Raw genomic sequence first — 27,614 nt, forward strand, 5'->3', positions numbered from 1 at the left:
AGGATTGTGCTACCCGAACAAGGGCTGTTAAGCTCCGTATTCTCACTGCCGAGGATGAACATATGTCTCCGGTTCCATCGAAAAAAAGGTCCTAAGGGGAAACAATAACTACCGGATGAAGAAAGAATTTGACATGTCTCACTTTGAAAAAATGTGAAAGAAAAAACGACAAAAGATCCTGCAGGGAACAGCAGAGTCACATTTTAGCCACGGCAGAAGTAGAGCAACAGAACCCACTCCTCAGAAAAGTATTTTACAGTCCTGTAGTGGAGGGAATTTCAATAAGAGTATCATATAGTTTGCTGAACCAGTTTCATTCTCGGGCAGTTGATTTTGTGGATGATGTTTATCGGGCGCTTACACAATCGACACTGTATTTAGAAGCATTTTCAGCGCAGGCTCATACAGTGTTCGGAGACAACTTAACTGTGTGTTGGTCCTGTTGGTAGTGTTGCTCACATTTGGTCGAATTTCGCCGAGCTAAAGCAATGTACCCTCTACCTGAATCAAGGTATAAGATACATACCGCCATTGCTTGGCGGGGCAAATTGCATGGTACAAATGCCAAGCTGTTTTATTACCAACCTCAGCGCGTCAAATCAAAGATAAGGTAAGACAAAGACCCTCGCATAAGATTAGTTTCCCTCAGGTATCTCTACCTCTCCCTTACCTCACCAAAGAAAGAGGAGAGAGACAATTCTCTTTGCAACATCTCGACACCCTCTTTCACTGTTCCTTTCGACGCTCAACGCGGTACGGGCCCATATTTCTACCATGCTCATCCGCAGTCGAGGTCTCGTTTTAGTTTGCGGCCTGTTGACAGTGTTCCTCTTCTGCTATTGGGCTGGTAGGACCCCTGAATACGTTGGACCCCGATATGGACACGGCCCTTACAACCACAACCAGAAGCACGGCTGGCCCGTAAAGACTTCGCTGTGGAGGCAAGACCGGGATGACAACTATTACTGGAACACTGTCAAAGTCAATTATCCTCACTCCGCCTTCCAACCGCTGCCCACTTCTCCTCCTGTCACCTATCCCAAGGTCCAAGCCACGTTCCCTGAATTCTCCATTAGTACTGCTGAACTGCGACGCGAGCGTCAACAAGCTGTCAAGGCGACCTTCACAAGATGTTGGAATTCTTACAGAGAACATGCCTGGATGGCAGACGAGCTCAGTCCCGTCTCGGCTGGCCAGGCAAATCCATTCGGCGGCTGGGCTGCTACCCTTGTTGACTCCCTCGATACCCTTTGGATCATGGATATGCATCAAGAGTTCTACGAAGCCGTGGATGCAGTCGACAAGATTGACTTCACAGCCACAGATCTCAAAGAAGTCAATATATTTGAGACTACTATCCGTTATCTCGGTGGCTTTCTCGCTGCCTTTGAGCTTAGTGAGGATATGCGTTTGCTTCGTAAGGCAGCCCAGGTTGGTGAAATGATTTACAAGGCTTTCGACACACCCAACCACATGCCTGTCTTGCGTTGGAATTTTCACGCTGCCGGGGAGGGCAAGAATCAGATTGCCGGTGCCGGTGTCCTTGTTGCAGAGATCGGAAGCTTGTGTATCGAGCTTACACGCCTCTCGCAACTCACGGGAGATCCCAAGTGGTTTGACGCCTCACAAACTATCATGGATCTCCTGGCGGCACAGCAAGATTCGACTATGCTCCCTGGACAGTGGCCTCTCATTGTGGATGCAAAGAGCCAGATCTTTAACCAAGGATCCGTTTTCACTCTCGGTGCAATGGCTGACAGCGTGTACGAATACTTGCCCAAGATGGCTGCACTAACAGGTGGGCAACTGCCTGTTTATCAGACCATGTATGAAAAGGCCGCGGATGCAGCATTGGAACACAATTTGTTTCGACCGATGACGCCTGAGAACAAGGATATTCTCATATCGGGGCAAATTCATGCCAAAGACAAAGGTGGAAAGATACAGTTGGAACTTGAGAGCCAAGGACAGCATCTAGTCTGTTTCCTCGGAGGCATGCTGGCATTAGGCGGGCGACTCTTCAACCGCCAGCAGGACGTCGACGCTGCAGCCAAACTTACCAATGGCTGCATCTACACCTATGAAGCATTTCCTCATGGCATCATGCCCGAGACCTTCTACATGGTTCCCTGTGACTCCAAGGAGCATTGCCCATGGGACGAAAAGCTGTGGAAACAAGGCGTCCTCAAGCAGGCAAAGATCAAAGAGGGCGAGACAGCACAGGCGGATGCCATTATCAAAGACGAGCATCTTCCCGGTGGGTTTACTCATATTCCTGATCGCCGATATATCCTGCGCCCAGAGGCCATTGAGAGTGTTTTCATGATGTACCGTGTCACCGGCGAGAACGAGTATACCGAGCACGCCTGGACCATGTTCAAATCGATTGAAGAAGTGACCAAGACAGAGCTGGCCAATACAGCTGTATGGGATGTTACTGTTACAGAGGAGAAACCCCGCGCTGTGGACTCAATGGAGTCCTTCTGGATGGGTGAAACTCTCAAGTACTTCTATCTCATTTTTAGTGACCCGGAGCTGATCAGTCTGGATGAATACGTATTTAATACTGAGGCGCACCCACTGAGACGGCTGGTGGCATGAAGTTTCTGTTGAGGATGGATGTCAAGATAGATACACAACACATAAATGAGTATGAAAAACAGACGAATGATTCATTGAGTAAAGAAGCGACAGGACATCTTTGTGTTTCTAAGCATGGAGGAAATAGTGAATATAAGGCCGGGTGAATGATGCATGTTGCGTGGCACTCCTGATATCTCGGTGCGGTTTGCATTTGACGCCAGAGCTCACCAAGGATGTTGCTGGAGTGAAGGAGACATCTCCACAGGTGCAAGAATTCTTAGGCCAGCTTCACTTAGGTCGTAGGTAAAGCTTAAAATTAGGTAGCATGTATTTCATGTCACAATTATTCCAATCCACTTCCACCCCGAGGTCTACTTACCTACGAGTTTGATATCATCTGAGATGTTACAATAATAGAGAGCTGGGTCGCAGTGAGGTACCTAGGTTACATTCATTCTCAATCACCTCAGCCCTGTGAGCGGAGTCTCTCAGTGGGCTGGAGAGCCCAGTGGCCGCTAAGATTTGGAGTGCTGAGTCAGCCTAGCCAGCAGTTGATGAAACAGAAATCTCCCAGAGGCTACCAACTCTCCCCACTGCACATCACATCACAAAGCCGCACAACACCCCGACCTGGCACAAGACCCTCTTCGGTATTTTGCATCCGTGTGACGCAGTAAATTAATTGATATTGATTTGTCTCTTGCTTTTTCTGATACTTCGTCAGAAGCGTCTTCGCTTCGCGTTGCAGTTGATATCAATTCTTTCATCGTTTAAGAGTCTCCCCAAGCTAGGCGCATCGCATCGCCGTGGCTAAGTGCTGAATTTACATCAAGCGCATTTCTCAAGCACCTCAGCAACAACATCCGCACTACAATATCTATTCCTCAATAGGCCCTTTTCAGGACTCTTCTGAAGAACAGGTTTGCGCTGCTGATCGCGAGCTGCACCTTGCGTTCGCCAAAGCCAAGGTCATCCGTGTATAGAGAACTGCCATCGGTGGACATCTGCCTGACGACGCCATCTCAGCGACTCATCAACCGAGGATCCAACTCTTCATTCTCAATATCCTAATCAAACCCGCCGACCGGAATACAATCACAACATCATCATGTCGAACCCGGCCGTCGGAAACGTCTACCAAGCCATCATTGACGAGGTTGTCAATAGTTCGCGAGTTGATTTCGAGGAGAGCGGCGTTGAAGAATCAGTGCTAGAAGAGCTGCGACAGGTAAGAGATACACTTTTCGTCGAGTTTCATGTTTTGTCTGCCATTCTCGTTGATTCTCAGGAATCACCAAGGAATGGGCGGGAGAAGCCTGTGTCATCAACAAAGACGAGTGTCGATATATTTCAACTCCGCACATTATCATATTCCACGAATATCGCGAGACCAAAGACGGCAGGTTCTTTTAGTTAGCAGCACTCTCTTCCGAGTTGGCCTCTGGAGCTGAAGATCGACTCATGGTCGAAGCGGAGCGCATCGCAGGCGGCATGGCGAAGGGGGCAGAGGGAGTTGGCGGGTTACGGGGAGGGGGAGGGGGCGACACAGCACTATTTGGGTCTTTTAAGCCCATAGCCCCTGCTGCGACTGCCACTTACCTTGTGACTCCTTCCGCCGACACCCGCCGCTTACTGATTGGCTCGCTCGAACTATACTCTCCCCCTCCATCATCTCATATCCACTTGTACACGCCAAATCATCCTATCACCACCACAGCACACCTGTCTTACACTTGCACTGCCGCCTTTTGCACACTCACCAATTTGGCTGCCTATTCTCTTCCATTTTGCTTATCAAATCCAAACTTACTGTGTTTTGCATATCTCGTCTCAAACTGAGCCTGTTCTTCCACTGCTTCACCAGTGAGCTGAGACATGCGGCTTAAGCACACAGGCGGTTGATGAACTCGTACCATGATTAACCCGATTTTGATTCTTTTGTTCGATGGATACTTGATGCAGAAAATGGCTAACATGGCTTCAAAATCAGGGATGGCAGCAAAAGCTCACCCAGCTTCATGTCGCTCAGTTTCCTTGGGACCCCAAGCCCGACCCCCCCGCACAAGCTCCGCCGCCTGCTGTTCCACCAGCTCAAACTCATGCTCAGGCTCAATTCTCGCCTCAGCTAAGCAACCCAACTGGCCTTTCTTTACCGGGAATGGCCCAACCCCAGGTGCAGAATGGTATCAAGCCTGAAGGCAACAACATCAAGACCGAGCCTCACGTACCTATCAAGCAAGAGCCCGGCTTGCAGGGTAACCCGATGGCCTACCAACAGTACAACAACAACACCAACATCAACATGAATGACAACAATGTAGCTGCCAATCGTGCTGCTCAGCAATTGCAGGCTCAGTATGGGCAGCGAGCAGCCAGCTCTATCAACGCCCTTCATCAGCAACAAGGCCACTCTCAACAGAACCAGCAACAGCAACAGCAACAACAACAACCAGCTCTGCCGCAGCCACATCAGCAGCAACAACCCGGTCTGACCCAGCAACAACACCAGCAGCAGCAGATGTATCGTCAGCAAATGGCCGCCGCAACTGCCCAACAGCAACAGCAACACCCGGCCAACGGCCAGCCCCACATTCAAAACGGTCAGACTGACGGCACTGGCGATCTGGAAGACTTTGAGGGTGTGCTAATGCAACGAGCTGCTGATGGCAATTTGCATGAACTCGGGCGAGTTGAGATTGACCGTATGCTGCATGAACAAATCCTTGCCAAGGCCAAGAGCATGGAGGGCGGCGGTCTGATGCTTCCTTTGAAAGAGGCAACTCGAACTTCGTCAGCCCCGACATCACGCGTGGTCAAGGGCAAACAACCTGCCACATACGATGGAGGTGATGATGACGACGAAGATGATGAAGACGCCATCAACTCTGACCTTGATGACCCAGAAGAGGACCGAGACGACGATGATGTTGATGATGAGGGGCTTGGCAATATCATGCTGTGCATGTATGACAAGGTTCAGCGTGTCAAGAATAAGTGGTGCGTTCCAGTGTCAACTCCAGCATGAGTTTGAGTAATTTTGTTTCATTTACTAACCGCAACTATAGGAAGTGCACTCTTAAGGATGGAGTTTTGACCGTCAACGGCAAGGAGTATGTCTTCCACAAGGCTACTGGCGAATATGAGTGGTGAACTCAGACAGACCGACTCGCTTGGAAAGCGACGTGGCTTTGGACCTTGCGACCAGATCGGCGGCGTGGTGTTGGGAAACAACATCAAAACAAAGCCAATGGAGGACTAAGCTATTGGGTTGATTGCAGCAGCAAGGATTTATGAAGACGGTCACGGGTCATGTGTTTATGCGGTGAAGAAAACTCGAGGTTGCAGATGCCGCAGCGCGGCCAACAGACTGGACCGTATCAGGTTATCTTACGGCAGCTTCTGTTTACGATTGGGGCCAATGATCCCTGCTTCCAAGTCAATAAGCCAAGTGGTATAGAAATAATAACATGGGTAGCTTATGGAATTCGTGTTGTGTGCACTTGATGAAAGCAGCTTAATTGCTTGTCCTCAACCGTGCCTGCAGAAGTTGAAGCTGAGTGAGTCAATATAATCATCAGATGATACAAGATGTCAGCATAATAAGCTTGGCAAGAGAACGACAGCACAAGCTTCCGCCGTCATCGGCTCAACAAAACGGGTATTTCGAACCGGGCAAAGTAAAAGGTCGAGGTGGAAGGATTCATGTATGTTGGTAGTCAACCTCAGCACTTCCAAAACAAGCCGTGTTTTGCTTAGACGTACATGGAGCGAGTATTGTACAAAACAGCCATGTCAAGTGGGTCACGCCTAACCTATGTAGGGCTAGGCTTATGCTGTTGGTCCGTAGCGGTGGGATTGTGCTAAGAGGGCGGGTGGGCAGTGAGGGTGAGAGGTAGGCAAGGCAAGTGAGGTGAGGTGAGAGGGCGGACTCAGTCTAGGGTCGGCTCCGGGGCTGGGACCACAGACAATCTGCAGCTACGAGCCGGCGTGTGGTGGCAGCTTTTAATGGGTGTTGAGGGGGTGCTATGTTGTTGGTTCGGGTTGTCCAATAGGGTTGTATGTTGAAACCTAGCGGGATATCTTTCGTCTGTTCGGCGTCTTCTTGCGTCGGTGTTGAACGAAGGATCGTCTGGTCGGTGCAGACGAGTCTTAGCTCAATAGTATTATGATATAGACTCACAGGCTAGGGGAGGAAAGGAGACACAGGACCTCGATCCTAAATGACAAAAAGACTTGGGGTAATATAGCCTAAGTTTAGGATGACTTTTGCTAAGTTTATTTTTACACCCTACAGTAAGGTTCACTGTTTTCTTGCTCCCCGAGGACAGGCAGCGGCTCATTGTTTTGTGTAGCCTTTGGGGGTGTTCTGGCGGCATGTTTAGAGGCACACTAATATGCCTATTGGTGTGGCATTGAAACTCATATCTGGAGTGATTGCGATTGACATACGGACTATGGGTCCCTATTTACCTCATGAAAAAAACGTCTATATATATATGGGCGAAAGGTTTAGGACGTCGTGGTGTGCCAATATGCTTGGGCTTGACTACCAGCCTACAGTAGTAGAAATGCCTTCAGTCACAAAGAACGGAGTAGGCACGGACACAAGTCTCACAACTCCAACCAATTTCACAGACCCCACACACTGTCCCGACAGTTTGGAACTGGTCGGGTCTTTACACCAAAACGGCATAGGCAACAGGGATTGCTGGGGGCCTCAATTACCGGGGTGTAAATTAGGTACATGTGCGGTACCGTCATAGCGGAGTTGGGAGTCTCAGCCCAGCCCGAGTGACAGACTCGCTTCTTGTATTACACTTGTCTCGCATGAATTAACATGGCAATCGAATTTCGGTATCATCAAGCTTTTCGCTTCCTTCAATTGGTGGCCGGTAATGACTTACCAAAAATGCTGACGCTGCTACCTAACAGTCCAACCATGACCAGAAATCAGCGACGTTATCGTACATACATACATAGGTGGTCAAGCATGTGCAAGGTAAACTACTGATGAACCCTGCTAGAGAGCTGCAGCCCCAGCCATTCCATCTTGTGAGATTGGTACTTTCTTGATTCTGGGACACCCTCAGGAGACGGAAACTCCAATTTGATCTTGTGTTTATGCTGAGACATAGATGTTGTGCAGCTGAAGGTAAGATTGGTTTGATAATGTGTTTATATCGACGATCCCGAAAGAACGACGTGAAATACGCATCGTTGTCAGTAACTGTTCTCTTGACTACCTAGAACAATTGGCGTTTACTATCTCATTACAATAGCCATACGTGGGCCAATGTATAGGTACTGTACGTGTAGGTATAGAGGGATCCGACAGGATGGTACAGCCTAGTCTACTGTGGGTTCGTTCGATGGAGGTGTGTCGGTTAAGTTTTGTCTCGTATCAAACTCTCTCGTTGCCAGGGTCTAGCACCTATTAACCAAACTCACAGATACCTCTGGATATCTCCACTCGTTCGTCCACTTCCCTGGACCTCTCCGACTACTGAAGCGGTGAGGAGCGGGAAGTATGAAATAGCCCATTTGCGTTGATGACCTAGGCCGGGTCAAGCCCAAAGTCGACTTGTCGCAAGTCCCAGTAGATGTATTTGCTGACTTGGTTCGAGTCTAAAGCTGGGCAGTAACATTACCGCGCGAATCGCGCCAGTAGTCATGGCACGTGTGGTATGAATATCTGGGGCTGGCACAACAGATCATGGTGCGCCGCCCCCATTGAAGTGATTAGTGCAAGCTTTGCAGTAGTCATCTTGATGATACGTGATTAGCAGCCATACTGATATGTAGCTAACTATAGGGCAACGAGCGGTTCGTTTCCCGGAATTGCCTCGGTTAAGATGCAGTCTCTCAGTGAGCTGATGAGCTGAGAGTGGATTCCTCACAATCAACAGAGTGGTAATAAGACGACGGCGGTGATTCTTGACTATATCTTGGAGAGTTCAGAATCGAGTACAAACCTCATCTCTTGCTGCTATACCATGCTCTGAAGCCCGTTGTAGCATGCCATACAGCATTGAAATGACGATGAAGAAGTACGGTGCAATAGACTTAAAAGCCCACTGCTAGATCTGGCTTTTGTTGCGGGCTCTGGGATCTGCATCGAAGGTATCTCGGACCCAATCCTTTGGTAATTTGGGTTAGCGCGGAGGGTTGCAAGGTTCAGGGATATGTAACTCAACAACCCTCATCTTGCTCCCTTGGACCTTGGACCTTGCATGATGGAGTACATCACGAGAGAACCGTCATTATCTCTGATTGGTGCTATCCGAAGAAACATTGTGAGGCAGTCTGCCAGTCGGGAACAAACCTGACCAGACATTAGTCGATTTCGGGGAATGCACTCATCAATTGGCCGAAGCTACCTGCTGCATTGATGGTTGAGGGAACCGTGTTTGATAAGATGCCCAGAATAGTTGCACCGAGATGTGTCTGCCCCAAAGAAGCGAATGTCTTGGGGGTTCTCCCACTAGACATTGATCGATATGTACTTTTTGGGGAAACTGTTTTCTCAGCATCTTATAAGAAGACAAGAAGACAGAGTAAGACTGCAAGTGCCCTTATCCACTTGAGTTAGTCCAACACCTGAACCGATGAAATATGGTGACAAAGAAGTTGTTTTCTTGGCAAGGCTGTGCATGCTATATGTCACGCCTCGACCGATCACATGGTATGAACATGATAAGCGCAGACTATTTTTTCGTATAATGACACTGATTTGGGTGATTGATCATATGTTGGTATGCAATAGTCCAAGCTGCGGTGACCCGACTCGCTGAACTGGAGATCTTCATGTCAGCTTCACAATAATACGTTACCAAGAAGAGATAAGCGGTAAAATTCTGCGTCCATGATCAAGGCTTGAGGAACTGATATGGCTATCGAAATGCCGGGTCAACCAGGACCTTCCAGATTTCCTGTGTTGGATGATGAAGCATTGGCCCTGCACGCTGCTTGCTTAGCGCGATGCACCAATATCAGAGCAATCTTGGTATATAGGGCCTTCAGCCCAGTCCAGCTAATATGTTGAGGATAACGAGTCTGATCTGAGACTTCCTGAAAAATAGGTCTACGGGGAGACAGCAATCGGGTTGAGCATACAAGCTTAGACATGAATTCGTATGTAAATATGGCGGACGACCCATCCATTTCTGAGAGACATTGGATCAGATGGTGAGTATCAGATTGGTGGGGAAGAGAACTAATTGGATCATCGGTATCCACCGAAGTAAATGGCACGCATTTATATACCCGATCAGGAGCTTCATCGAAGCAAGCAATTCATCGGTGAGAAGCGAGCAACAAGATGATGGAGAAAGGAGACCGAAATGGGACGAAACAAAAACCAAGGGCGGGCCTTGGAGCCAAACAGCACCTGAGTTCAGCGCCAATGTTCCAAGACGGAGCCTTGGACGGCAGGGGTTCTGTGCACTAGTTTCCGTAGCATCTCCCTAGCGTAAGCAACATCCCCTGACAGTTTTGGCGCATTTCAGTGGTACGGTGCTTGATTCAGGGCTTGAGCCTCGACAGTCTGTGATGTCGTAGGGAGAAGCGGGCGGGCACTAGGGAACTCGCCCACGACATCGGGTTGGTGTGTTTGACCATGACAAGGTTGTCGTCAGCGAGAAGAGAACTGGGACAGGTTTTTCTTTTTTCTTTTTTTTCAACAGAGTATCCGTACAATACCTCTGAATGATAGGTTCGTTGATATAGGCAGTTAGCATCATCACCTGATGACTGGCGCACCACCTTTGATAATGGAGAGCTTCTTTCCTCCCTACCAGGCATGGTTCGACGCACAAACAGCCTACAATTCAACTGAGACTGGGTTGTCACACTGCTCTCGGGAACCTATTTTTGTTTTCTTGTTTTCAAAACTTCCTCTCTGTAGTATCCAAGTCGACACGGCGTTCCGAGTAACAGTTCATCTCAAATGAATTTCTGTGCTGTTTCAGATGCATGGTCCAATGAGATGTTAGTCCGGACAATGCCCGGGGAAAAAGGTCATGGGCCAATAATCTTACATCCAATGTTGGTAGACGATGAGCCAGCCGTCTCGATTCAAAACCCAACATGAACGAAGCCGTGAATGTTTGTTGCAGAAAAGAAACCGCCTGGTATTGTTAAAGATCGCTCGGGAAAAGCGACGCGCATCCCACAAAATCCATTTGACGCCCGATAGAAAATGTCTCGAACCAGCATCAAATCTAGAATCATCACATCGATTACAACAACCGAGTCAATCCTGGCATTTTTGTCTTCACCAAGTCTCCTCATCTAGTCCCATGTTCCCTGTTGGCTCGATGGATGCTAAAGTGATTAGAGACATGACCGTCGTCGGCTAGGGGCATTGGTATCCTCCCCCGAAACACAACCAACAGCGGGACGAACCCCTCATCCTCCACAGTGACAGCGATCAGTGGCTGATCGGGGGCGCGGTTAGAGGGAGGGACGGAACCAACACGAACAAGAGAAGAAAAGAACCTAAACGGCACCCGTCGTCCGTCGTCCACCGCCCGAGGCCAATGGGCGGTTGCGGCTTCAGCGCCGTCAACCGGTGACAGCCATATCTATCATTGCACTCAACGGCATCAATCAATCATGTACAAGGGAAAGCCATCATGGCTGAATGTTTCGCACGTTGAGATCCAGCACTCCTCCTCTCCCTGCTATTCCAAAGATGGCCAAACGGCCATCGGTGCAACCTCATCACATACCGTAAGACTGGAAAGAGAAAGGACCCCAAGGATGGATGTGATATCGTGCGTTGCAGAATAACAAGACCTCCTCGGGAGACCATTTGGGCCATGGAAACCAACGTCACAGGCCGCCTGGGGAGGCCAGCCAAGGGAATGTGAGGCATAAGCTATTACAATTTTGATGGACTGGATAAGGTACGCGATGAAGGAGTTCGCTGCAGGTGCTGCAGAGCGTCCAAAGCCAAAGGCTGTCAGTCAGAGACAGCGAGTGAGCGCATGTATGTACTGTAGGTGCAGTATGGACGGGTAGGTAAGGCAGGTTAAGTTCCTTGCATAAAACACAACAAGTGGTTCTCACACGAATCCATCCATCAGCCCCGCTAGGTAGGTAGGTAGGTAGGTAGGTAGGTAGCATAGCCCAGCGATATCGAGGTTGGTTGCCCCTCTGAATGAGCTGTGTGTGGGTTTCATTAGGTTGTGATTAATGTTGATACGGAACGGTACTTTGGCGACGCTATTTGGCGACACCCTTGGCGCAAGCTTTTGGATATCCTCTTGACCACTTTCTGGTACTTAGTAGTGAAATTGGGGATCGGAATATGAATGGCAAGTTTACGATTCTGATCTATTTTCAGCTCGACCCATCTTAGTCCCGGGCTGGTCAAAAGTTGTAATAGTGCCGCTGGCTTCAGTGGCATTTGATAAGTTACTACTAGTAAGTATGGTAATCTGAAGTGGGCTGCCTGAGGTGTTCTCATGGCCACCAGAAAGATTCTCCAGGGATGGTAACACAAGGCTTCGACCGCTTTTCGAGGCGCATGATAATAATAATCACAATACAAATAACAAGCAGGACTCGACCAACAGCCGTCATCTCAACAGGGGGTGTAATGCAAAAATGAAGAGGGGCGAACCCTCGAGGGGCACACACCCACAGGTTCAAGGTCCAAGGTCCAAGGTCCAAGGTCCAAGGTCCCACGTCCACCTAAACTGCTAGGTAGGACCCATTGGATCCATCCATGCCCGTCTCTGTCTCTGCCTCTGCTTGTCTTTGCCTCTGTCTCTGTACCTGTGCCCGTACCTGTACCTCTAACGCTGTGCCTAGGGCTGCCTTGCCTCGCCTTGCCCTGTTAGCCTGTCTTGCCTTAAGCTACCTACGGTGCTGTAAGTTAGCTAGGTACCTTAGCTGTATCCATGTCCCACGCTCCAGCTCCACACTCTTGCTGGCGACAATAAGTATCAACAACCTTCCTCCTCATCTTTTCCGGCTTCTTTCTTGCCCATGACCTTTTTAATGCCCTTTGCGTTTGTTTACCTCCAGCTACGAGCCTCTATTATCTCAATTAACTACTCGGTGTTCATCTGGGCTCAGACTTTTCGGTCCACAAGTCTCGAAAAGAGGATCACGAGAGAACAAAAACCCCTCCTACAGTCTTCAAACTCAACTCAGTTGAGCCCTTCATCTCACAACCGCCTCCCATCTCCTTGCTTCGTGAGCCAACTTGGCCGTATTCTCGACACAGGCACTGAAATTGGAATGCATCCAGGAGGTCTTCTGTCCAGTTGCATTATATATATACACAACCTACGCCCAGCACAACATCTTCAAGTCCTGACACCGACGTTTCACCTCGGGTGAATTTGCGATTCGCGTAAATTTATCTTCTCAACCTCTTATTCGACACTCCATAACATTCCTGGCGTTTTCCTGGACGGCTTCTGGTCTCTCTAATACACGTGCTTCGGCCTCTGGACTCGCTCATATTCGGTAAGTTCATACTATAAACCCTCTGTGCGGGTTCATCCTGAGGCTTCTCAGACATCCTACTCTCTCTTCTCTTTTCAAGCCTTCTGCTCCCCCAGGACTCTCAGCCAACTCAAACATGGCCATAAACACCATTGGATGAAGCTTTCTCTGCTTTGATCCACAGGAGCTGCTATAAGCACAACTGCAATATTGTGCCCTCCCAGCCTTATCGCCGCTGAGGTTCTTTGGGCTGTGTTAGTGTGTATGCCCGGGCGATCCTCAAGTTTGGTTGAAACAACCCATCAAGTCCCAAGGTGCCCGAAGCATGTTGGGCTTGTCCTGACAACTCAAATATCGCATTCCCTTGAAAATATTTAGGTTCTCGTTCTGTCGGACCCGCATTGCTTCCCACGTTCATTCCTTCGACAATATTCGCTTTATTTTTTCTTTATACTTCACCTGGTGGATCTTGTCTTCTTCACTTTCGTGCGTCTGCTAACTCTCGCAGCGATATTCTCCACCAGAACTAGAAACTTGGCTCAGTCTGGTTTCAAAAACGCAGCTCGGATTACTTGTGTAATCTCCCACCGGCAAATCACGTCTTGCTGCAGCCTTGCCTTGTGGCCCTCGTCCAAGGCCCTGCGCTTCATTGGGACATTGGGACATTGCAGCCTCGACAGTTTTCATCCATGGTTGTAATGCCTCCTCAAAACAGGTATGCTATAGATCTCTTTGTCGGGCAGCCAATCTTACATATGCAATGCAGCGTGAACGAGTCGGAAGGGCGATACCTTCAAGATGGGTTCTGGCAACATGGCCGTTTCTATGGCTCTTGGAAACCTGGCAAATACTTATTTCCAATTGACTCAGTAAGTCGTCTGAAAATGACAATATCGTACGCCACCTGACCAGCAACAGGAAGAGTTGAATCGTTTGGATATATTTCATAAAGTCTTCCTTCTGGCACGAGACAACAAGCCATTTCTAGCTCCCATCAGACGCACCTCGCCCAGAATCATGGATATTGGTACGGGCACAGGTATTTGGGCAATCAATGTGGCTGAAGAGTATGAATGCCTGTGCCATTGATCTCGTTTATCACTACGTTACTGACCTAAAGAAGATGTCTCTCAGATGCTCAGATCATGGCCGTAGACCTGAATCAGATTCAACCAGCATTGTATGCTCGCTCACACTCGCTCTTTGTAGGCCATCGGCTAATGTAGATAGGATCCCCCCTGGCTTTATGCCAAAGCAGTATGACATTGAAGAACCGTCTTGGGGGCCCCTACTAGCGGACTGCGATTTGATTCATATGCGAATGCTACTTGGCAGTATTCAGACGGACTTGTGGCCTCAAGTCTACCACAATGCCTTTGAGTATGTTCGGAACTATATCTTTCAGCATCACACTGATACCTCACTAGGCACTTGACTCCAGGCATCGGCTTCCTGGAGCACATTGAGGTTGACTGGATACCCCGATGTGATGATGATGAACGCCCAGCAAATTCCGCATTCGTGAAGTGGGCAGAGCTTTTTCTCGACGGCATGGATCGATTCAACCGCAGTGTCAGAGTCATACCGCAGGAACATCGGCAAATGCTCGAAGCTACAGGTTTCACAGATGTCAAGCAGGAGGTGATCAAGGCCTATGTTTGCCCCTGGTCTGCTGATCGAAATGAACGTGAAATCGCTCGATGGTTCAACATCGGACTGTCTCATAGTCTGGAGGCCATGAGCTTAAAACCCCTAATCGAGAAACTCGGATTCGAGGCCGAGGATGTCCGTGAGCTATGTGAGAGAGCGAAGCGCGAAACGTGTGTTTTGCGCTATCACACTTATTGTAATATGTGAGTCTACAAACGCCTCCTACCGGCACACTTGATGGCCTACTAATGCTTTCGCAGTCATGTCTGGACGGCTAGGAAGCCCGGACCTCAACAGTAATACCAAATGCTCATTCAAGCGGGGGGTATTCACCGCATAACGCAAGGAATACGAACAGCCTTGGCAATACTGATGCGCATTGTTCGAAGCACATTACGCTGAGGAGCGTGGTGAAGCCATCGGTCCGTCGATTTGGGGAATGGCATGGTTTCCAATCCAAATCGGCCTGGTGAACTGGCAGGGTTTCAAGCGCCGGCGCCAGCGCTTTTGCGCGCAACTGCATCCTGACGACCCATAAATGGTACCACGATTTCCCAATGCTGCAGTACTCCTCGCTTGCCATATCCGGGGGCCCCTTGAATTTGAAGACACGCCTTACCTCAATGGCAGCATGGTACCGACGGTCACCAACAGGCAAGGATTCTCAATTGTATCACCAACAGCGGGCGGGGTCTTGATCACATCAACCAGTCCACCATCCTGAACAAGGCTGTCGATCTTTTCAAATTATCTGACCGCTAGATAACGGTCACCTGGCCACAATCATCTGCCAAGGGCCATATTATCTGCGCTCTCTTTCGCTGGCAAGGGTTCTGCTACCTGTTGTGGTAGAAGCGCTGGTAAGAACGACGCCGTTTTTGCCAAGGGCCAATATCGGACTCCATAGTATCCTAGGTCCGCGCGTGTCGGGACGGGCCTTCAGCATCGGCCAGGGTCCGGACTATACGAAATACTCAACCGCATCGCTCTGCGTTCGGTGAATATATTCCACATCTTATTTTCGCGCGCGGCTGTACTCCCACGTCTGTCCTCGTGGTCCGTCATTCTGTCGTCTATTAGACGCCTGATTCACTTCTTCTGTGTGGAGGAGGTAACATCGGAAGAAAGGGCTTATACACCCCATATCTGTCCTTATTTCCAGAAGCAGAAGGTGGTGGACAAGCCCAAGGTTCATCAAGCTATGACAAAGAAGTTGATATGGCAGATGAGGATTGAGCACGTCCTTCGCAAGACTTGCCCCAGTGAGCTAGTTTGCTCAGTTCAGGGATCGTGGGATCTCAACTCGCTCAGGAGGTTGAGGAAATCACATTTGCTGGTATCATCTGGCAAATCGATCTGGGAGCTTTGCAGAGCTCACTCATACTAGACCCAAACTCTCATACAGAAATGTGAATACGTTCAAAGTGCATTGTGCCACGCATTTGCCATTCCATGGATGTTTGTTTACCCTACATACATTCATATAGATAAAGTACGCTTAATGGACTTGAAAGTTGTGAGCTTGTATTTCGTGGGGTTGAGTAAGGCTGTGGAATAAGTTTCCTCATGCGAATCCCCCTTCAACCGCAACTTCCTTTTGCACAGGAAACAAGGTTCGTATTGAAAGACGTCTTCAGTCTTCAGCAGCATTGTTAGTATAGGGACCACATACTAAGAAGACCCTATACGAGGGCCCATCTGTAGTCATACTGACTCATTTCTCGACTTATACTATATTTCTAGGACTCACCAACTGTCATTGCTCCTAGTTAGGTATAAAGTCAAATGACAGTCATGTCTAAGGACAATTCCACAAATCAACTTCCTCTCTTAAAAAGAAAAAGAAAGCCTCGAGGCAAAGCAGTAGCAATGGTCCATTCCAGAAAATCCCGATCGTAGACAACTTGGGCCACCTAGGATAAACCACATCAAGAGTCTTAGTTGTGAGTCAGTAACATCAGACTGTGGCAGGCAGTCTTAGGCATTTGTTAACCCCTCCCAGGTGACTATACATCATGACAAGTCATGTGAGCTACCGAGACGATTGCAATTAAGGAGCATTTGATTCATCACAAGAAGGCTCATACAGTTATTAAATATCATTGTTGAAAGCTGTCCACGAAGGGGGCAGCCCGCCAGAGGCTGGTTGATGTACAGTTCTACAAAAGAAAAGTGCTCAGAGGACAAACATCACAGGTCCGGTGAGACCGGTATTCCCAAGTCTCCCAGTTTTCAACTCCCCCTCAAACAAACGGTCTCCAACCAGCCCTTTTCAGGCGTCCTCAGCCGGGGAGAACCAAGTCTAAAGCCCATTCATCCTTCTTTGTTATCACATCGTCCGGCACTCATCTATCATCACAACTCCTGCTCCTTACTACACGAGACATATTTAGTGGTGGGAAGAGGCCTCGCCACGGTAGCCAACAAGCTTGAATCGTCCAATAATCTCACCAACGGTGAAAAAGCCGAGGACCTCAGCTGCGACAACACCGCCAGCGGCGAGCTGAGCAGGACCGATATTCCGTACCTGCTGGATGGCGTTCTGAGAAGACTGGATGATGGTACGGTTCTGGATGGACTTGATGATGCTCTGGTATGTGTTTTGGAAGGTGGCCAGGTTGCTATGAGATATGAATTAGTTGATGCCCCGCCATACGTAGGACTCGTGTGAACTCACGGAGGGCTCATCTTCTGGTTGTGGAAAACGAACTTGCCCAGCTCGAGGGCGACCTTGGAGTAGTAAACGACGAATGGGACCTGTCCTGCATTATAATGTCAACAATCAATGGCCACCGGTTGTGAATTTTGCAATGATCCACGTACGTTCAATGAAGCCGATGACCTTGCCCGTTCGTCCGCCAACCTTGCCTAGAGTGCTGGCAACGCCCTTGGCGTAACCAGCAATAGCAGGACCGGCAGCGGTTGTGACACGCGACAGACCTTCCTGGGCCCTTGAGGCAGCCAACTTAGCATTCTCGGTGGCTTTGGAGGCAGCCTGCTTTGCGTTCTCGGTGGCCTTCTGGGCGGCGGTGCTCTCGAAGCGTCGGGCGGCGACGCGGAGAGCGGGCGAACGGAGCATGGGACGAGCGAGAGAAGACATGGTGACGGATCAGGCAGTAAAAGAGTGCGAGATGCCTCGTAGATTCGAAATCGGAGCTCCGTGGAGTAAAAAGACCGGCGGCGGGTGGTCAATTGATGGAGTCGAAGCTGGGTCTGGATCTTGAGTGAGGTCGTCTGAGGGAGAAAAAAAGCTCGGAAGAACTCGCTGGATGGTGGTTGTAGCCGACGGCTCGAGACACTAGACCGTTTTCGGATTTGCTAGCCGCGCTGCCGCTGGATGGTCTCTACCTACAAGCTGGCAAGAACCTCATTGAATTGTGTATTATACATATCTTTACTGCTATATCTTTGCAAATGAACTCCTTGAGGACAGCAGTCAAAATCCATTGGTTTCCTTGTCTTGAATTCAAGCTCCCAAGTGGCGCATTCGACATTTTCCTATCCAGCATCTGTTTTATCGGGCTGCACAAGCATTCATATTCATGTTCAATTCACCAGTTCATCGCCAAAAGTTCTTCACCAGATTTCATGTTCTCATGTCTATATCCCAAATAGAGGCTATTTGTACGGTCTTCTAACGGACCCGCGCCTATGAATCAAAAAAATACGCCGAGCACCAAATTTATATTGATCATTACTCACGTCTTCAATCCAGGCTCTGGATCATGACCTTGATGGCCCCGCTCTTGGCATCTGCAGACGTCTCAAACGCCTTGATGGCATCCTCAAGCTTGAACTTGTGAGTGACGAGCTTTGAGAGGTCAACTACGTTGCTCTCAACCAAGCGGATGGCTCTAGGCCAGGTGTTGCAATAACGGTACTGTAGCTGAATGTCGACTTCCCGTACACTTGCGCGCATGAAGGGGATGTTGATCTCGTTCTTCCCGACGCCAATGATAAAAACCTTGCCGCCAAACTTCACTGACCAGACGGCAGCGGCAATACTGCTTTCGACACCGGTACACTCCAGAGCAACACTGGGCTCAATGCCTCCAAAGCTCTTAACAATCGCTTTGGCGGAGTCCTCAGCTGACAGTCGCTCAACCTTGTGTGTAATCACGCGAGGGCAGAGCTCCTTAGCAAATGCCAACCGGCTCTCTGAAATGTCCGTGATGACGATAGGAGAAGCACCTGCGGCGGCACAGCACTGAAGGGTGATCAGACCGATAGGTCCAGCACCGCAAATCAGGACGGGGTCTCCCAGGGCGACCTGGGCCCTCTGCATGCCAGCAAGGGCAACACTGAGGGGCTCGAGGAGAGCGCCGTTCTCAAACGACATGTTTCCAATCTTATGGCACCAGACAGCCGGGTGGTTGATATATCGGCGCAACATGCCAGGAACAGGTGGTGTTGACAGGAACAGGACGCTCTCACAACCATTGTATCGGCCAGTAAGGCAGGGCTCGCAGGTACCGCAGGGGATATTTGGCTCGACAGCGACCCGGTCGCCAACCTTGAGATTGCTGACAGAAGGGTGCACGGCGATGACCTCGCCGGCCGACTCATGGCCCAAGATGTGGTCGCCCTCCACGATCATAGGACCGATGCAGCCAGCATGCCAGAAGTGAACATCAGAGCTATACCCCGGTCAGTGGTTGTTCTAATTGAGGCGGGGTCAGAACATGATTGACGGCAACTTACCCGCAGATACCAGTGCTGCGGATAGCAACACTGACCTCGCCATGCTTCAAGTCGGAGCCGGACTTGACGGATTCAGCAGAGGGTTCAGCAGCCGTTACCCAGAGGTCATGATTGGGGTTGGTGTAAACGCCAATGTTAGGCTTGAGAGTCGTCTTGACATCCGAGACCCCGTTTCCTTCGACTGCTGAAGGGCTCATGGTGGGCGATGTGTGTGTTTTACTTCGTACGACTGGAGTCTGATATCGGTGCTATGAGACGTTTGAGTTCAAGATAGGCTTAAAGAAGACACAAGTCGAGGGAACGAACCCGCAGAGCGAGGCGCAAAGGGTCTTTTTAAATCATACCCATTTCTCCCACGGAGAAAATTTGGGGTCATGCGCTCTACTATCGCCTGGTATATGTTTGGTTGCCTGGTACCAAGGCAAAACTGATTCCCCACGTTGAAACAATAACGCAGGGCCTCGAGATCCGGACACGCCAACAGCTCTCGCACGTCGCTCACTAGGTATGAGGGGATTGTGGGGTTTGCCTCGGTGGAGGCTGTATCACCCACTGCATATCGACTCCCGCGCCAATCACAGAAACAGGATCCGAGAATCCCAAGACGCCATCCCACTGCAACGGGCTTCTAGTGCAAAGTGGCTTCTCTTCAGCTAAGTTCAATTCGCGGTTGAATTCATTCTCCAGCTTTTTGCCGGTCGCTTCACAAGCTTCTTCTGGATAGATATCCGGCCCATGCCTACCTATGGGTAGGTACTGTGCTTGATTGTACTTGGAGGCCAGACCAGAGGAGAGAGATACCTACATGGTCATCCTCAAGGGCTCCCGGCATATCACTGCAGGGCCTTCTTTCGCTATTAGTTAACTTAGGTACTGCATCATGATAATGATGCCGGCGGCTCTCCGGCCCTGCATGTCCATCCACAACCGGAACGCAGAATCTCGTCGACATCGACTTGTGACATTCTCCCGGCGGAGCCAAGGGTACTCAGGGCGGCTCTTAACTGGTACGGCTAATCCAGCAGTTGGAGCTGTCGGCGGGTCCAAATTCAATATCCAATTCCCGTAGTTTATTATCTGACCCAACGTTACTCTTTCAAGACAGTGTTACGCCGAAAATAAACCCTGCCCGAGAGCTTCCAGATCGCGCCAACCGGGCCAATTGCAGTGTACTCGAGCATTTCGCGACGCATTTTCTTCGGATCCGTACCATCTAGCGTGTGTTTCCCAAAGACCCGAAGACCCAAAGTCTTGGTGGACCAGGTATAGGTAGTCAATGTTTGTGGGGGATGGTGTATCGCTGCTGGGGTCCCCTACAGCTCTTTGCGGATCTTTTTTCAACAATCCAAAGTCATAAGAACATCTGAAATCTCGTAAAGTCAGCTGCCAACTTCTCAATCCAGTCTTTCCTGGAAGGCTGCTGTCAATTGATGTTCATGCATTGTTGACCGTACAAAGACAAGCAAGGAGGTAGCGAGATCAACGCGCCCGCATCTGCATTTACATCCGCGTATGAGACTCCTTGACGGTAATTTCAAACCCCGCCAATACCCCAACGACTTACGGATGATATTCCTTTGGAACATCCCGGTGCACTTATAGACTCCTCGAAACATCACACTACGGACATGTCAAAGTCAGATGCTCACTGTCCAATCCAGACACGGCACCCCCGTTCGATTTGTCAATAGCGAGTCTACCTATACATACATAAAAGGTGGCTGTCTTGTGATATATGGATCGTATACGAAACAACCCAGTTCCCTACAGCCAGTGTTCGTCAAAGCGCACGCGGGCAGTACGACCTCCTAACACTGCTGGCATGGTGAAGGTGTCGTTTCTCTCGCAACAATGTTCCCAAAGCGTCAGCTTTAGGCTGATCTCCGATCTCTTCTTCCACCAACCCATTTGCTTCAAACAGCGAAACGTCGACTAATCCGATCTGTTCTGGAAATCCTGTTGTCCATCTCGAGAGCTCCTGCAGTAATGGGCATAGCACGGTAGCAGCGGCATTCTCGTGATGCAACTATCCCTGGCTTGTTCAATTGGGTTATATGCTCTATTTTCAGTTGGGATTAGCCCTCAGCTAGATCCGACACTGTGCAAAGCACCTCCGCTCTCAAAAATAGGCCACAGGGCCGATATGCCGTGCATGCGCATTTCCAATCAATCACAAGAAGTCTTGGTCCGAACGTCGAATCGTGATTAGAAGCATTCCCCAAGCGCTTTACAGTGGTGAGATAGGCGAGGGACTTGATTCCGTGGGTATCATCAAATTGCCTCCAAAATATCATACATATAAGGATAATCCTTGTTTTAGCCATTCTACGCTGCCGAGCTGGCGGCTCCCTTTTGTTGCCTGAGCTTTTCCTCAAACTTTTCGAACTCCTGCAGAGCAATTTCCTCCTCTTGATCCATCACTTGCTTGACACCTTTTACCTCCTCAATCTGGAAGTTATGTTAGCCCAAGACAGTACGGTGTAAGCCATAATGGAGAACCTACATAATGCATCAACATGCCCTCAATTCCATTCTTGAGAGTGACAGTGCTTGAATCGCACGTACGACAGGCACCCCGCAGTCGGAGATGCACATAACCCTCGTCGTCGAAACCTCGAAAATCTATGTCGCCGCCATCCTCCTGGATAGCTGGTCGAATTCGTGTCTCAAGAAGCTCCTTGATCATACCAACAACCTCACTGTCGTCTTCGTTGTACGCAAGGCTATCCTCCTCCTCAGCCGCAGCGGCCTCACCCTCCCGGCGTTCGGAGAAAGTGACGATCTTCTCACCTGCAGTGATGGCTTCTGTGATGAGGGCAAAGATCTCCGGTCGAATGTGTGCCCAATTGGCATCTGCAGCCTTCGTAACAGTAATGAAATCGGCGCCGTAGAATACCGATGTAACCCCATCGATATTCATGAGCTTGGCAGCGAGTGGAGAAGGATATGGCGGAGAAATGGTTGCTCGGGGGTTGAGATACTCGATAAAAGGTGTAGACAGCTCCTCAGGCACAACTCGATGGTTCGGTAGGAACTTGAGGGCATCTGGGTTCGGGGTGTTTTCCGTCTGGATGAAGATGGTTCGGATCCCGCTACCGACACCGGCGAGGCTTGGTATGGTTGTTGGAATATTGCGCTGTCGCTGTGCAAGGGGACGTGTAGCGTACGGACCGGCAAGAAGTTGTGGCCGGACGGTGCTGATTGAACGAGCCCATCGCTGAATTCCTCGGCAAGATGTCTCTGCGACGGGCCGAGCGACAGCGGCCAATGTCCGTGACATGGCTCTTGAAGTTGCCATGACGTAGGCTTTGAAGATAGATATGTCGAAGAAAGGATGCTACCGATTCGACTCCAATAAGAGGTCAAGGTCCAAGAAAACGGGCTTTGTTGAGAAATAAATTGGAAAGGAAGACAGGCTAGTTTCGGCGTTGACGGGTATGCTATAGCAACTTTTCGCCGCTCCAACTTGTGCTTGCTTGCTTAAACTCACTCACCTAGCCGTGATAGGTCCGAGCATTAGTAATGCGTGAGCTACCTATGATGCAAGGGCAAATTTAAAGTCCCGATGAATGCGCACGGACCAACATTCTACGTCGATTTTTTGTTTTCTTTCTTTTTCCTTCGGCTTGCAATTGCTGGGGTCCAAAATGTCAAGCGGGTAATGACGCGGGGCGATAGACCCCTTGGAACTGAAACTTTTTGTACCTTTTCTCACTTTCGTACACCGTACAGTACCTTTACCTTACCTTAGGTTCCATCAAATTAGCTTCCTTTCACCTTAATTACGGTACCTTACGTTCATACCTACTCGGTCGCATAGGATATCACAATGTCAGAACCAACTCAGGGAATAAACGATCTACCAGCCCAACACCCAGAAGATACTACTACGCCAACTACACAAGCTGAAGCAAAAGATGGCGATGATGCGACAACAAAACCAGATCCTTCACTATGTGGTGTATGTGAAGTGAATCCCCCAAAATACAAATGTCCAAGATGTCGCCTTCCATAGTAAGCTTCACAACTCAGTTGTTACCGCAGTCAGTGGCTGACCATCACCAAAGTTGTTCTGTTGCTTGCAACAAGATCCATCGCGAAAATCACCCTCCTGAACCTGAGCCAGCACCAGCACCAGCACCAACACCAACAGCGCCTCAGTCGGCACTCTCCGAGTCGCAAGCAACATCACTGCATCAGCTCCCCGACCCCTCGAATCCCTTTCAGGCTCTTGAAAGCTCAGAGAAACTTCGCCTTCTCTTTCGCAAATATCCAGGCCTTCCCGACCAGCTCCTCAAAATAGATGCTGCCACGCTTCCACCTCCTGAGACCAAGCCTGCCATCCCCGCCTCCCTCCTCAAGGGCCTGCCACCAAAGCAAGAAGCTTGGAACCATGACATTGGTATTCAGAACGGAAAAGAGGCTCTGCGCAAGGCTCGTCGCGCGGACGGTGAGCAGGGCGACGCTATACGCGAGTATTCAGAACTTATCCTTCACTTGATGAACACCGAGAGTGCACAGACGGACGTCGACAATATCATTCGGCAGAAAATGGCACAAGAGGATACAAAACTTATCGAACGCTTGATGGCGCAAGAAAAGCGTTAGATTTCCTCTTCGGTTCCAATCACATCTCACGTGACACCGAAGATACTTTTTTTGATTGCGGAGATCATGTATCAATATTCTCCTTCATGTTTAATATTTGGTCATTATGTTACAATAATCATTGGTGAGTTGTCTGTATATCATCCGCTCGCCAAATCCCCCCTGTCATTCGCATTCTTTCCCTCGCTAATGCATGAATCGCTTCAAGAACCCAGACTTGGGCGATTTTGGAGAAATAGATGACTGTGAGCTCGTCTTGGTAAAATGGGAGCCCTGGTCCTCAGCGTTGGGCTTCTGCTGGCTCAAACTAGTCTTTCGATGTTTGAGGCCTCCCCACTTCGAATCTCGTCGGACCTTGACTGGTTGGTCACTCTGAGACCAGTCCACCCTGTGTATCTCAGCCGCGTGCTGCGGGTTGGGGATGTTCACAAAACTACCTCTCCGCGAACCAGAAGTGGCTGCGCTAGTCTCAGACCCTCGACGGTTAGGCGAAGTGTTGATACCAAACTCTTGCTTGAAAGGGGTTGCTGGGCCAGACTCGCGTACAAAGGGTGATGCATCGGAGAAACCTGACGAACTTGCGGATCCCCGTCTCGCAGATGATGCGGCATTCCCTTGAAAGCCTCCGACACTCGTACCTATTAAATCACGCCCGGGTTGAGGCAGAGGCTGCATGTTACCCGTGCTCATTCTTCGTGACAACTCAGGTCCATTGACATTCCAGAGCATGGAATTACGGGCTGTTTGTCTCTTGCGTTGCGTTGACACTTTATCCAGCTCAGTGCCTCCCGTCCTCGCAACGTTGCTGGCGCTAGTTGGTCTTCCGCTGCAGAGACTCTGTGCTCTTCTATACTGGCTATTATACTCTTGCAGCGATATGGTGCCATTGTTCATAGAGTGGGGGCCGGGAGCAGGCCTCATTCCTTTGGGTGAAGCTTTCTGAGTGAGGGGCTCGACTGTTGTAGTGCGAGCAAACTGTTGCGCTGCCACCTGAGGGACATGCCTGTAGCGAGCAGGTTTCTGAACATCCTCCTCCGTTTGCTTCTGCGTCTCATCACTGTAGTTCGAGCCTCTGAAGCGGAAGGCGTCAAAAAAGCTGCCACGGCGTGGCGGCTTTGCAGACAAAGGTGAACTGAGTTGATCATCAGTCTTCTCTTTCCTGAAGAGTCTTGATGAGACAGGGGTTGGAATCGATGGCGATGTATGTGTTGTCTGAATAGTCCGGGGAGACAAGGCACCCATACTTGTGGCAGATAATGGGGGGCGGAGTGAGTCCTCTGTGTGGACTGGACGACGAGGCTGGCCTTCGTGCTCGACTGAAATATCGTTCAACTTCGCGCTCAATTCGCTGGAGTCCAGTGGCTGGATCTGTAAGGCTTTTGGTCGATGCCTGGGTTTCCCAGGAGCCACTGTCGTGGGCGAAAACCGATGACTTGGCTCCTCCATTGAAATGCCCGTCGTGTACAGCATTGTTGTAGTCATGCTGGGCAAACTCGGTGACGGGCTTGGAGAAGGAGATATGGGATGGGATCCTAGGGGATTGAATGCCAGTATGACGGCTGCAGGGTTGCTGGCCACTGGTAGGTAATGTGATATCGACAAACAAGCCTGCGTTTTACGATTCTTTGACTATATAGGAAAACTTGAAATAGTCTTTGAACGTATCTAGTGGATGTTGGGGATCTCGGCGACATAAATGTCTCTTACCACAACGAAATGTAAACGTCGTCATGGCTACAGTTCCTTGGCAAAGCATGTCTGCCCTGGACTCCAGGCCTGGCCCACTCAGGAAAACTATGAAGCTGTCCGCGATGAGTGGGCATCTATCAACCAGAAGCGCCATCGTGGTGTAACTGGCTCGCAAGTCGACGGCGGGCTGGGTGGGCTGGTCCGGCCAGAGCTTAATTTGGTCCCTTTGTTATGATCAACTAATGTCGCCTGCGTTCCTGATCGCCGAAAGGGGACAACTTCTCCAACCTAGTATTCCACAAAAACCCTATTCTCGGATATGGCTGCTTTTAGAAATAGTCCACACAAACAGGACGTTTGGTAGATTGTTGGAGGATCCAGCTACATGGGTTGATCCAACGTCATTCAGGGTTTTTGGTAAGACATTGAAGCAGTCATTGGGTCTCGTGACAGAGCCAATGTCACGAACATGTGGAGGTCATCAAAGACTGGGCATTTCAATTCTCCAGGGATTTGGCACGGCGACATACCTTGGGTCTCGAAGTGGCCGAACATCCTCTAGCCAGGGAATGGTGTTGACGTGGATGGAATTCCAGTCGAAGGGGCCAGAACTGCAAGGGCACTGAGTCGAACCAACAGAGATTTGAGTACCACTCAACTAAGAAAACGGCCACTCAATATCTTTGAGTGCCTTTTTGAAAACTCGAGTCCAAAAGGATCAAATATGTCAGAGTTTCTTCACTCAAAGATGCAGATCCGGCATTGATTTACCTCTATGATCGCCATACATGGTTTGTCCCTGAACAGACCCCATCATCTAGCACGGACAAACTTGCAGCTCACTGGGAGAACTGGGATCTCACTTTGGATTCCCCAACTTGGCAGACGGCGGCGCTACACTTTGCGAGTACAATCCATTGACACTTGACAGGACTCGTAGGACGGCTCGTGCGTTTTCCGAGTTAAGAGCTCCCGCTTTGGGTCACAGGAATGTGCTAAGCCGGCTGTGACTTATAATGACTAGAACCAGACACGGGTGAGAACAACGTCTCTCGGAGTATTTGCAAGAGCCCAAAGCGTGCTTGAAGGGTCTTCTGGCAGACTTGCCAGTACCGTAACTTTTCTGTCGGTTTTCGCTGTTGCCGAGTTATTTGGTTGATGGGAATAGCATGAAATCTGATGGATAATATTGATTAGCCTCGTCTCCCATAGCTTTCGGCCGAGATATTTGGCTCTGTATAGCAAATCTGACCTAAAAAGTGCTTTGCATGGCATATTGTCGAGTCGTTATATCTTATAGTCGTTCCTTTCTTTCCCTTTGTTGGCGGAGCAAGATCCTATCCTACTTGTCCTCACAATCATGTGTACTTGACTGTTGCAGCAAAAGTTCTGGTAAGTGAAAGATATGTTGACAATCCGCTCCATTTCGGGGAACTAAACTGAAAAATGACGTATTCCTGTATCAGCCTGCTAGTTGGCCAGATGATAATATGTACCAGGCGGATTGTGTAGTCGAGTCTCTGTTAGTTGCGAACCACCAAAGTTTATTCGTTGGTGTTATCTCATGAATCGCGTCCTTAAAGCCAGTGAACGGATGCTGTGAGCTGCTAGTTTGAATATCCTCTGGTCCTATAATTACGATACGGATACGGACAAGCGCCAATAACAACCAAACTTCTTCAGCTACGTCAGCTATTATGCTCTCTGGAAGGTGCCTGTTGGGGAACCGGACCGATCTGCCTTGTTTTCTTTCCATCTCAACAACAGAGAAGTGTCTTGAGAACTGTTCGTAATGAGCAGTCAGAGCCGTGGATCACATATGGCAACTTGGTGTCGACGATACGTCCTCTTACAAATTCTGTACTTTATCCCCATACGCTTCCAGATCTCAGTCAACCGTTTGAGCTTTGAACTTGGTCGGAGAA

The 27,614-nt window shown here is 49.5% G+C and overlaps 10 protein-coding genes across 10 annotated transcripts; 6 read left to right on the forward strand and 4 right to left on the reverse strand.

The window, feature by feature from the left end:
* Positions 1-774: 774 nt before the first annotated feature.
* On the forward strand, positions 775-2,601 carry FPRO_01558 (putative class I alpha-mannosidase; the record flags this gene model as incomplete). Its single annotated transcript, XM_031230138.1, has 1 exon — positions 775-2,601. The coding sequence occupies one exon, from the start codon at positions 775-777 to the stop codon at positions 2,599-2,601; it is 1,827 nt and encodes a 608-aa protein (XP_031074915.1).
* A 1,090-nt stretch (positions 2,602-3,691) lies between these two features.
* FPRO_01557 (uncharacterized protein) lies at positions 3,692-5,733 on the forward strand (the record flags this gene model as incomplete). Its single annotated transcript, XM_031230151.1, has 3 exons — positions 3,692-3,811; positions 4,574-5,580; positions 5,649-5,733. The coding sequence occupies 3 exons, from the start codon at positions 3,692-3,694 to the stop codon at positions 5,731-5,733; spliced, it is 1,212 nt and encodes a 403-aa protein (XP_031074916.1).
* Positions 5,734-12,313: 6,580 nt separating this feature from the next.
* FPRO_01556 (uncharacterized protein) lies at positions 12,314-12,530 on the forward strand (the record flags this gene model as incomplete). The annotated part of the gene is given in 2 exon segments (XM_031230162.1): positions 12,314-12,458; positions 12,472-12,530. 2 exon segments carry the CDS (start codon positions 12,314-12,316, stop codon positions 12,528-12,530), a joined length of 204 nt encoding a protein of 67 aa, XP_031074917.1.
* Positions 12,531-13,730: 1,200 nt separating this feature from the next.
* On the forward strand, positions 13,731-14,991 carry FPRO_01555 (uncharacterized protein; the record flags this gene model as incomplete). The annotated part of the gene is made up of 7 exons (XM_031230173.1): positions 13,731-13,756; positions 13,808-13,910; positions 13,960-14,108; positions 14,165-14,221; positions 14,272-14,421; positions 14,469-14,894; positions 14,952-14,991. The coding sequence occupies 7 exons, from the start codon at positions 13,731-13,733 to the stop codon at positions 14,989-14,991; spliced, it is 951 nt and encodes a 316-aa protein (XP_031074918.1).
* A 2,089-nt stretch (positions 14,992-17,080) lies between these two features.
* On the reverse strand, positions 17,081-17,791 carry FPRO_01554 (uncharacterized protein; the record flags this gene model as incomplete). Its single annotated transcript, XM_031230184.1, has 3 exons — positions 17,081-17,312; positions 17,369-17,453; positions 17,515-17,791. The coding sequence occupies 3 exons, from the start codon at positions 17,789-17,791 to the stop codon at positions 17,081-17,083; spliced, it is 594 nt and encodes a 197-aa protein (XP_031074919.1).
* A 606-nt stretch (positions 17,792-18,397) lies between these two features.
* Positions 18,398-19,589, reverse strand: FPRO_01553 (putative L-arabinitol 4-dehydrogenase; the record flags this gene model as incomplete). The annotated part of the gene is made up of 2 exons (XM_031230195.1): positions 18,398-19,328; positions 19,393-19,589. The coding sequence occupies 2 exons, from the start codon at positions 19,587-19,589 to the stop codon at positions 18,398-18,400; spliced, it is 1,128 nt and encodes a 375-aa protein (XP_031074920.1).
* A 2,128-nt stretch (positions 19,590-21,717) lies between these two features.
* On the reverse strand, positions 21,718-22,690 carry FPRO_01552 (uncharacterized protein; the record flags this gene model as incomplete). The annotated part of the gene is made up of 2 exons (XM_031230206.1): positions 21,718-21,840; positions 21,896-22,690. 2 exons carry the CDS (start codon positions 22,688-22,690, stop codon positions 21,718-21,720), a joined length of 918 nt encoding a protein of 305 aa, XP_031074921.1.
* A 531-nt stretch (positions 22,691-23,221) lies between these two features.
* FPRO_01551 (uncharacterized protein) lies at positions 23,222-24,000 on the forward strand (the record flags this gene model as incomplete). The annotated part of the gene is made up of 2 exons (XM_031230217.1): positions 23,222-23,406; positions 23,460-24,000. 2 exons carry the CDS (start codon positions 23,222-23,224, stop codon positions 23,998-24,000), a joined length of 726 nt encoding a protein of 241 aa, XP_031074922.1.
* Positions 24,001-24,186: 186 nt separating this feature from the next.
* On the reverse strand, positions 24,187-25,482 carry FPRO_01550 (uncharacterized protein; the record flags this gene model as incomplete). Its single annotated transcript, XM_031230228.1, has 1 exon — positions 24,187-25,482. One exon carries the CDS (start codon positions 25,480-25,482, stop codon positions 24,187-24,189), a length of 1,296 nt encoding a protein of 431 aa, XP_031074923.1.
* Positions 25,483-25,696: 214 nt separating this feature from the next.
* FPRO_01549 (uncharacterized protein) lies at positions 25,697-26,315 on the forward strand (the record flags this gene model as incomplete). The annotated part of the gene is made up of 2 exons (XM_031230239.1): positions 25,697-25,880; positions 26,029-26,315. 2 exons carry the CDS (start codon positions 25,697-25,699, stop codon positions 26,313-26,315), a joined length of 471 nt encoding a protein of 156 aa, XP_031074924.1.
* Positions 26,316-27,614: the final 1,299 nt, after the last annotated feature.

The sequence above is a fragment of the Fusarium proliferatum genome (genome assembly GCF_900067095.1).
Source record: "Fusarium proliferatum ET1 genome assembly, contig: FPRO_scaffold001, whole genome shotgun sequence".
Classification (NCBI taxonomy): domain Eukaryota; kingdom Fungi; phylum Ascomycota; class Sordariomycetes; order Hypocreales; family Nectriaceae; genus Fusarium; species Fusarium proliferatum.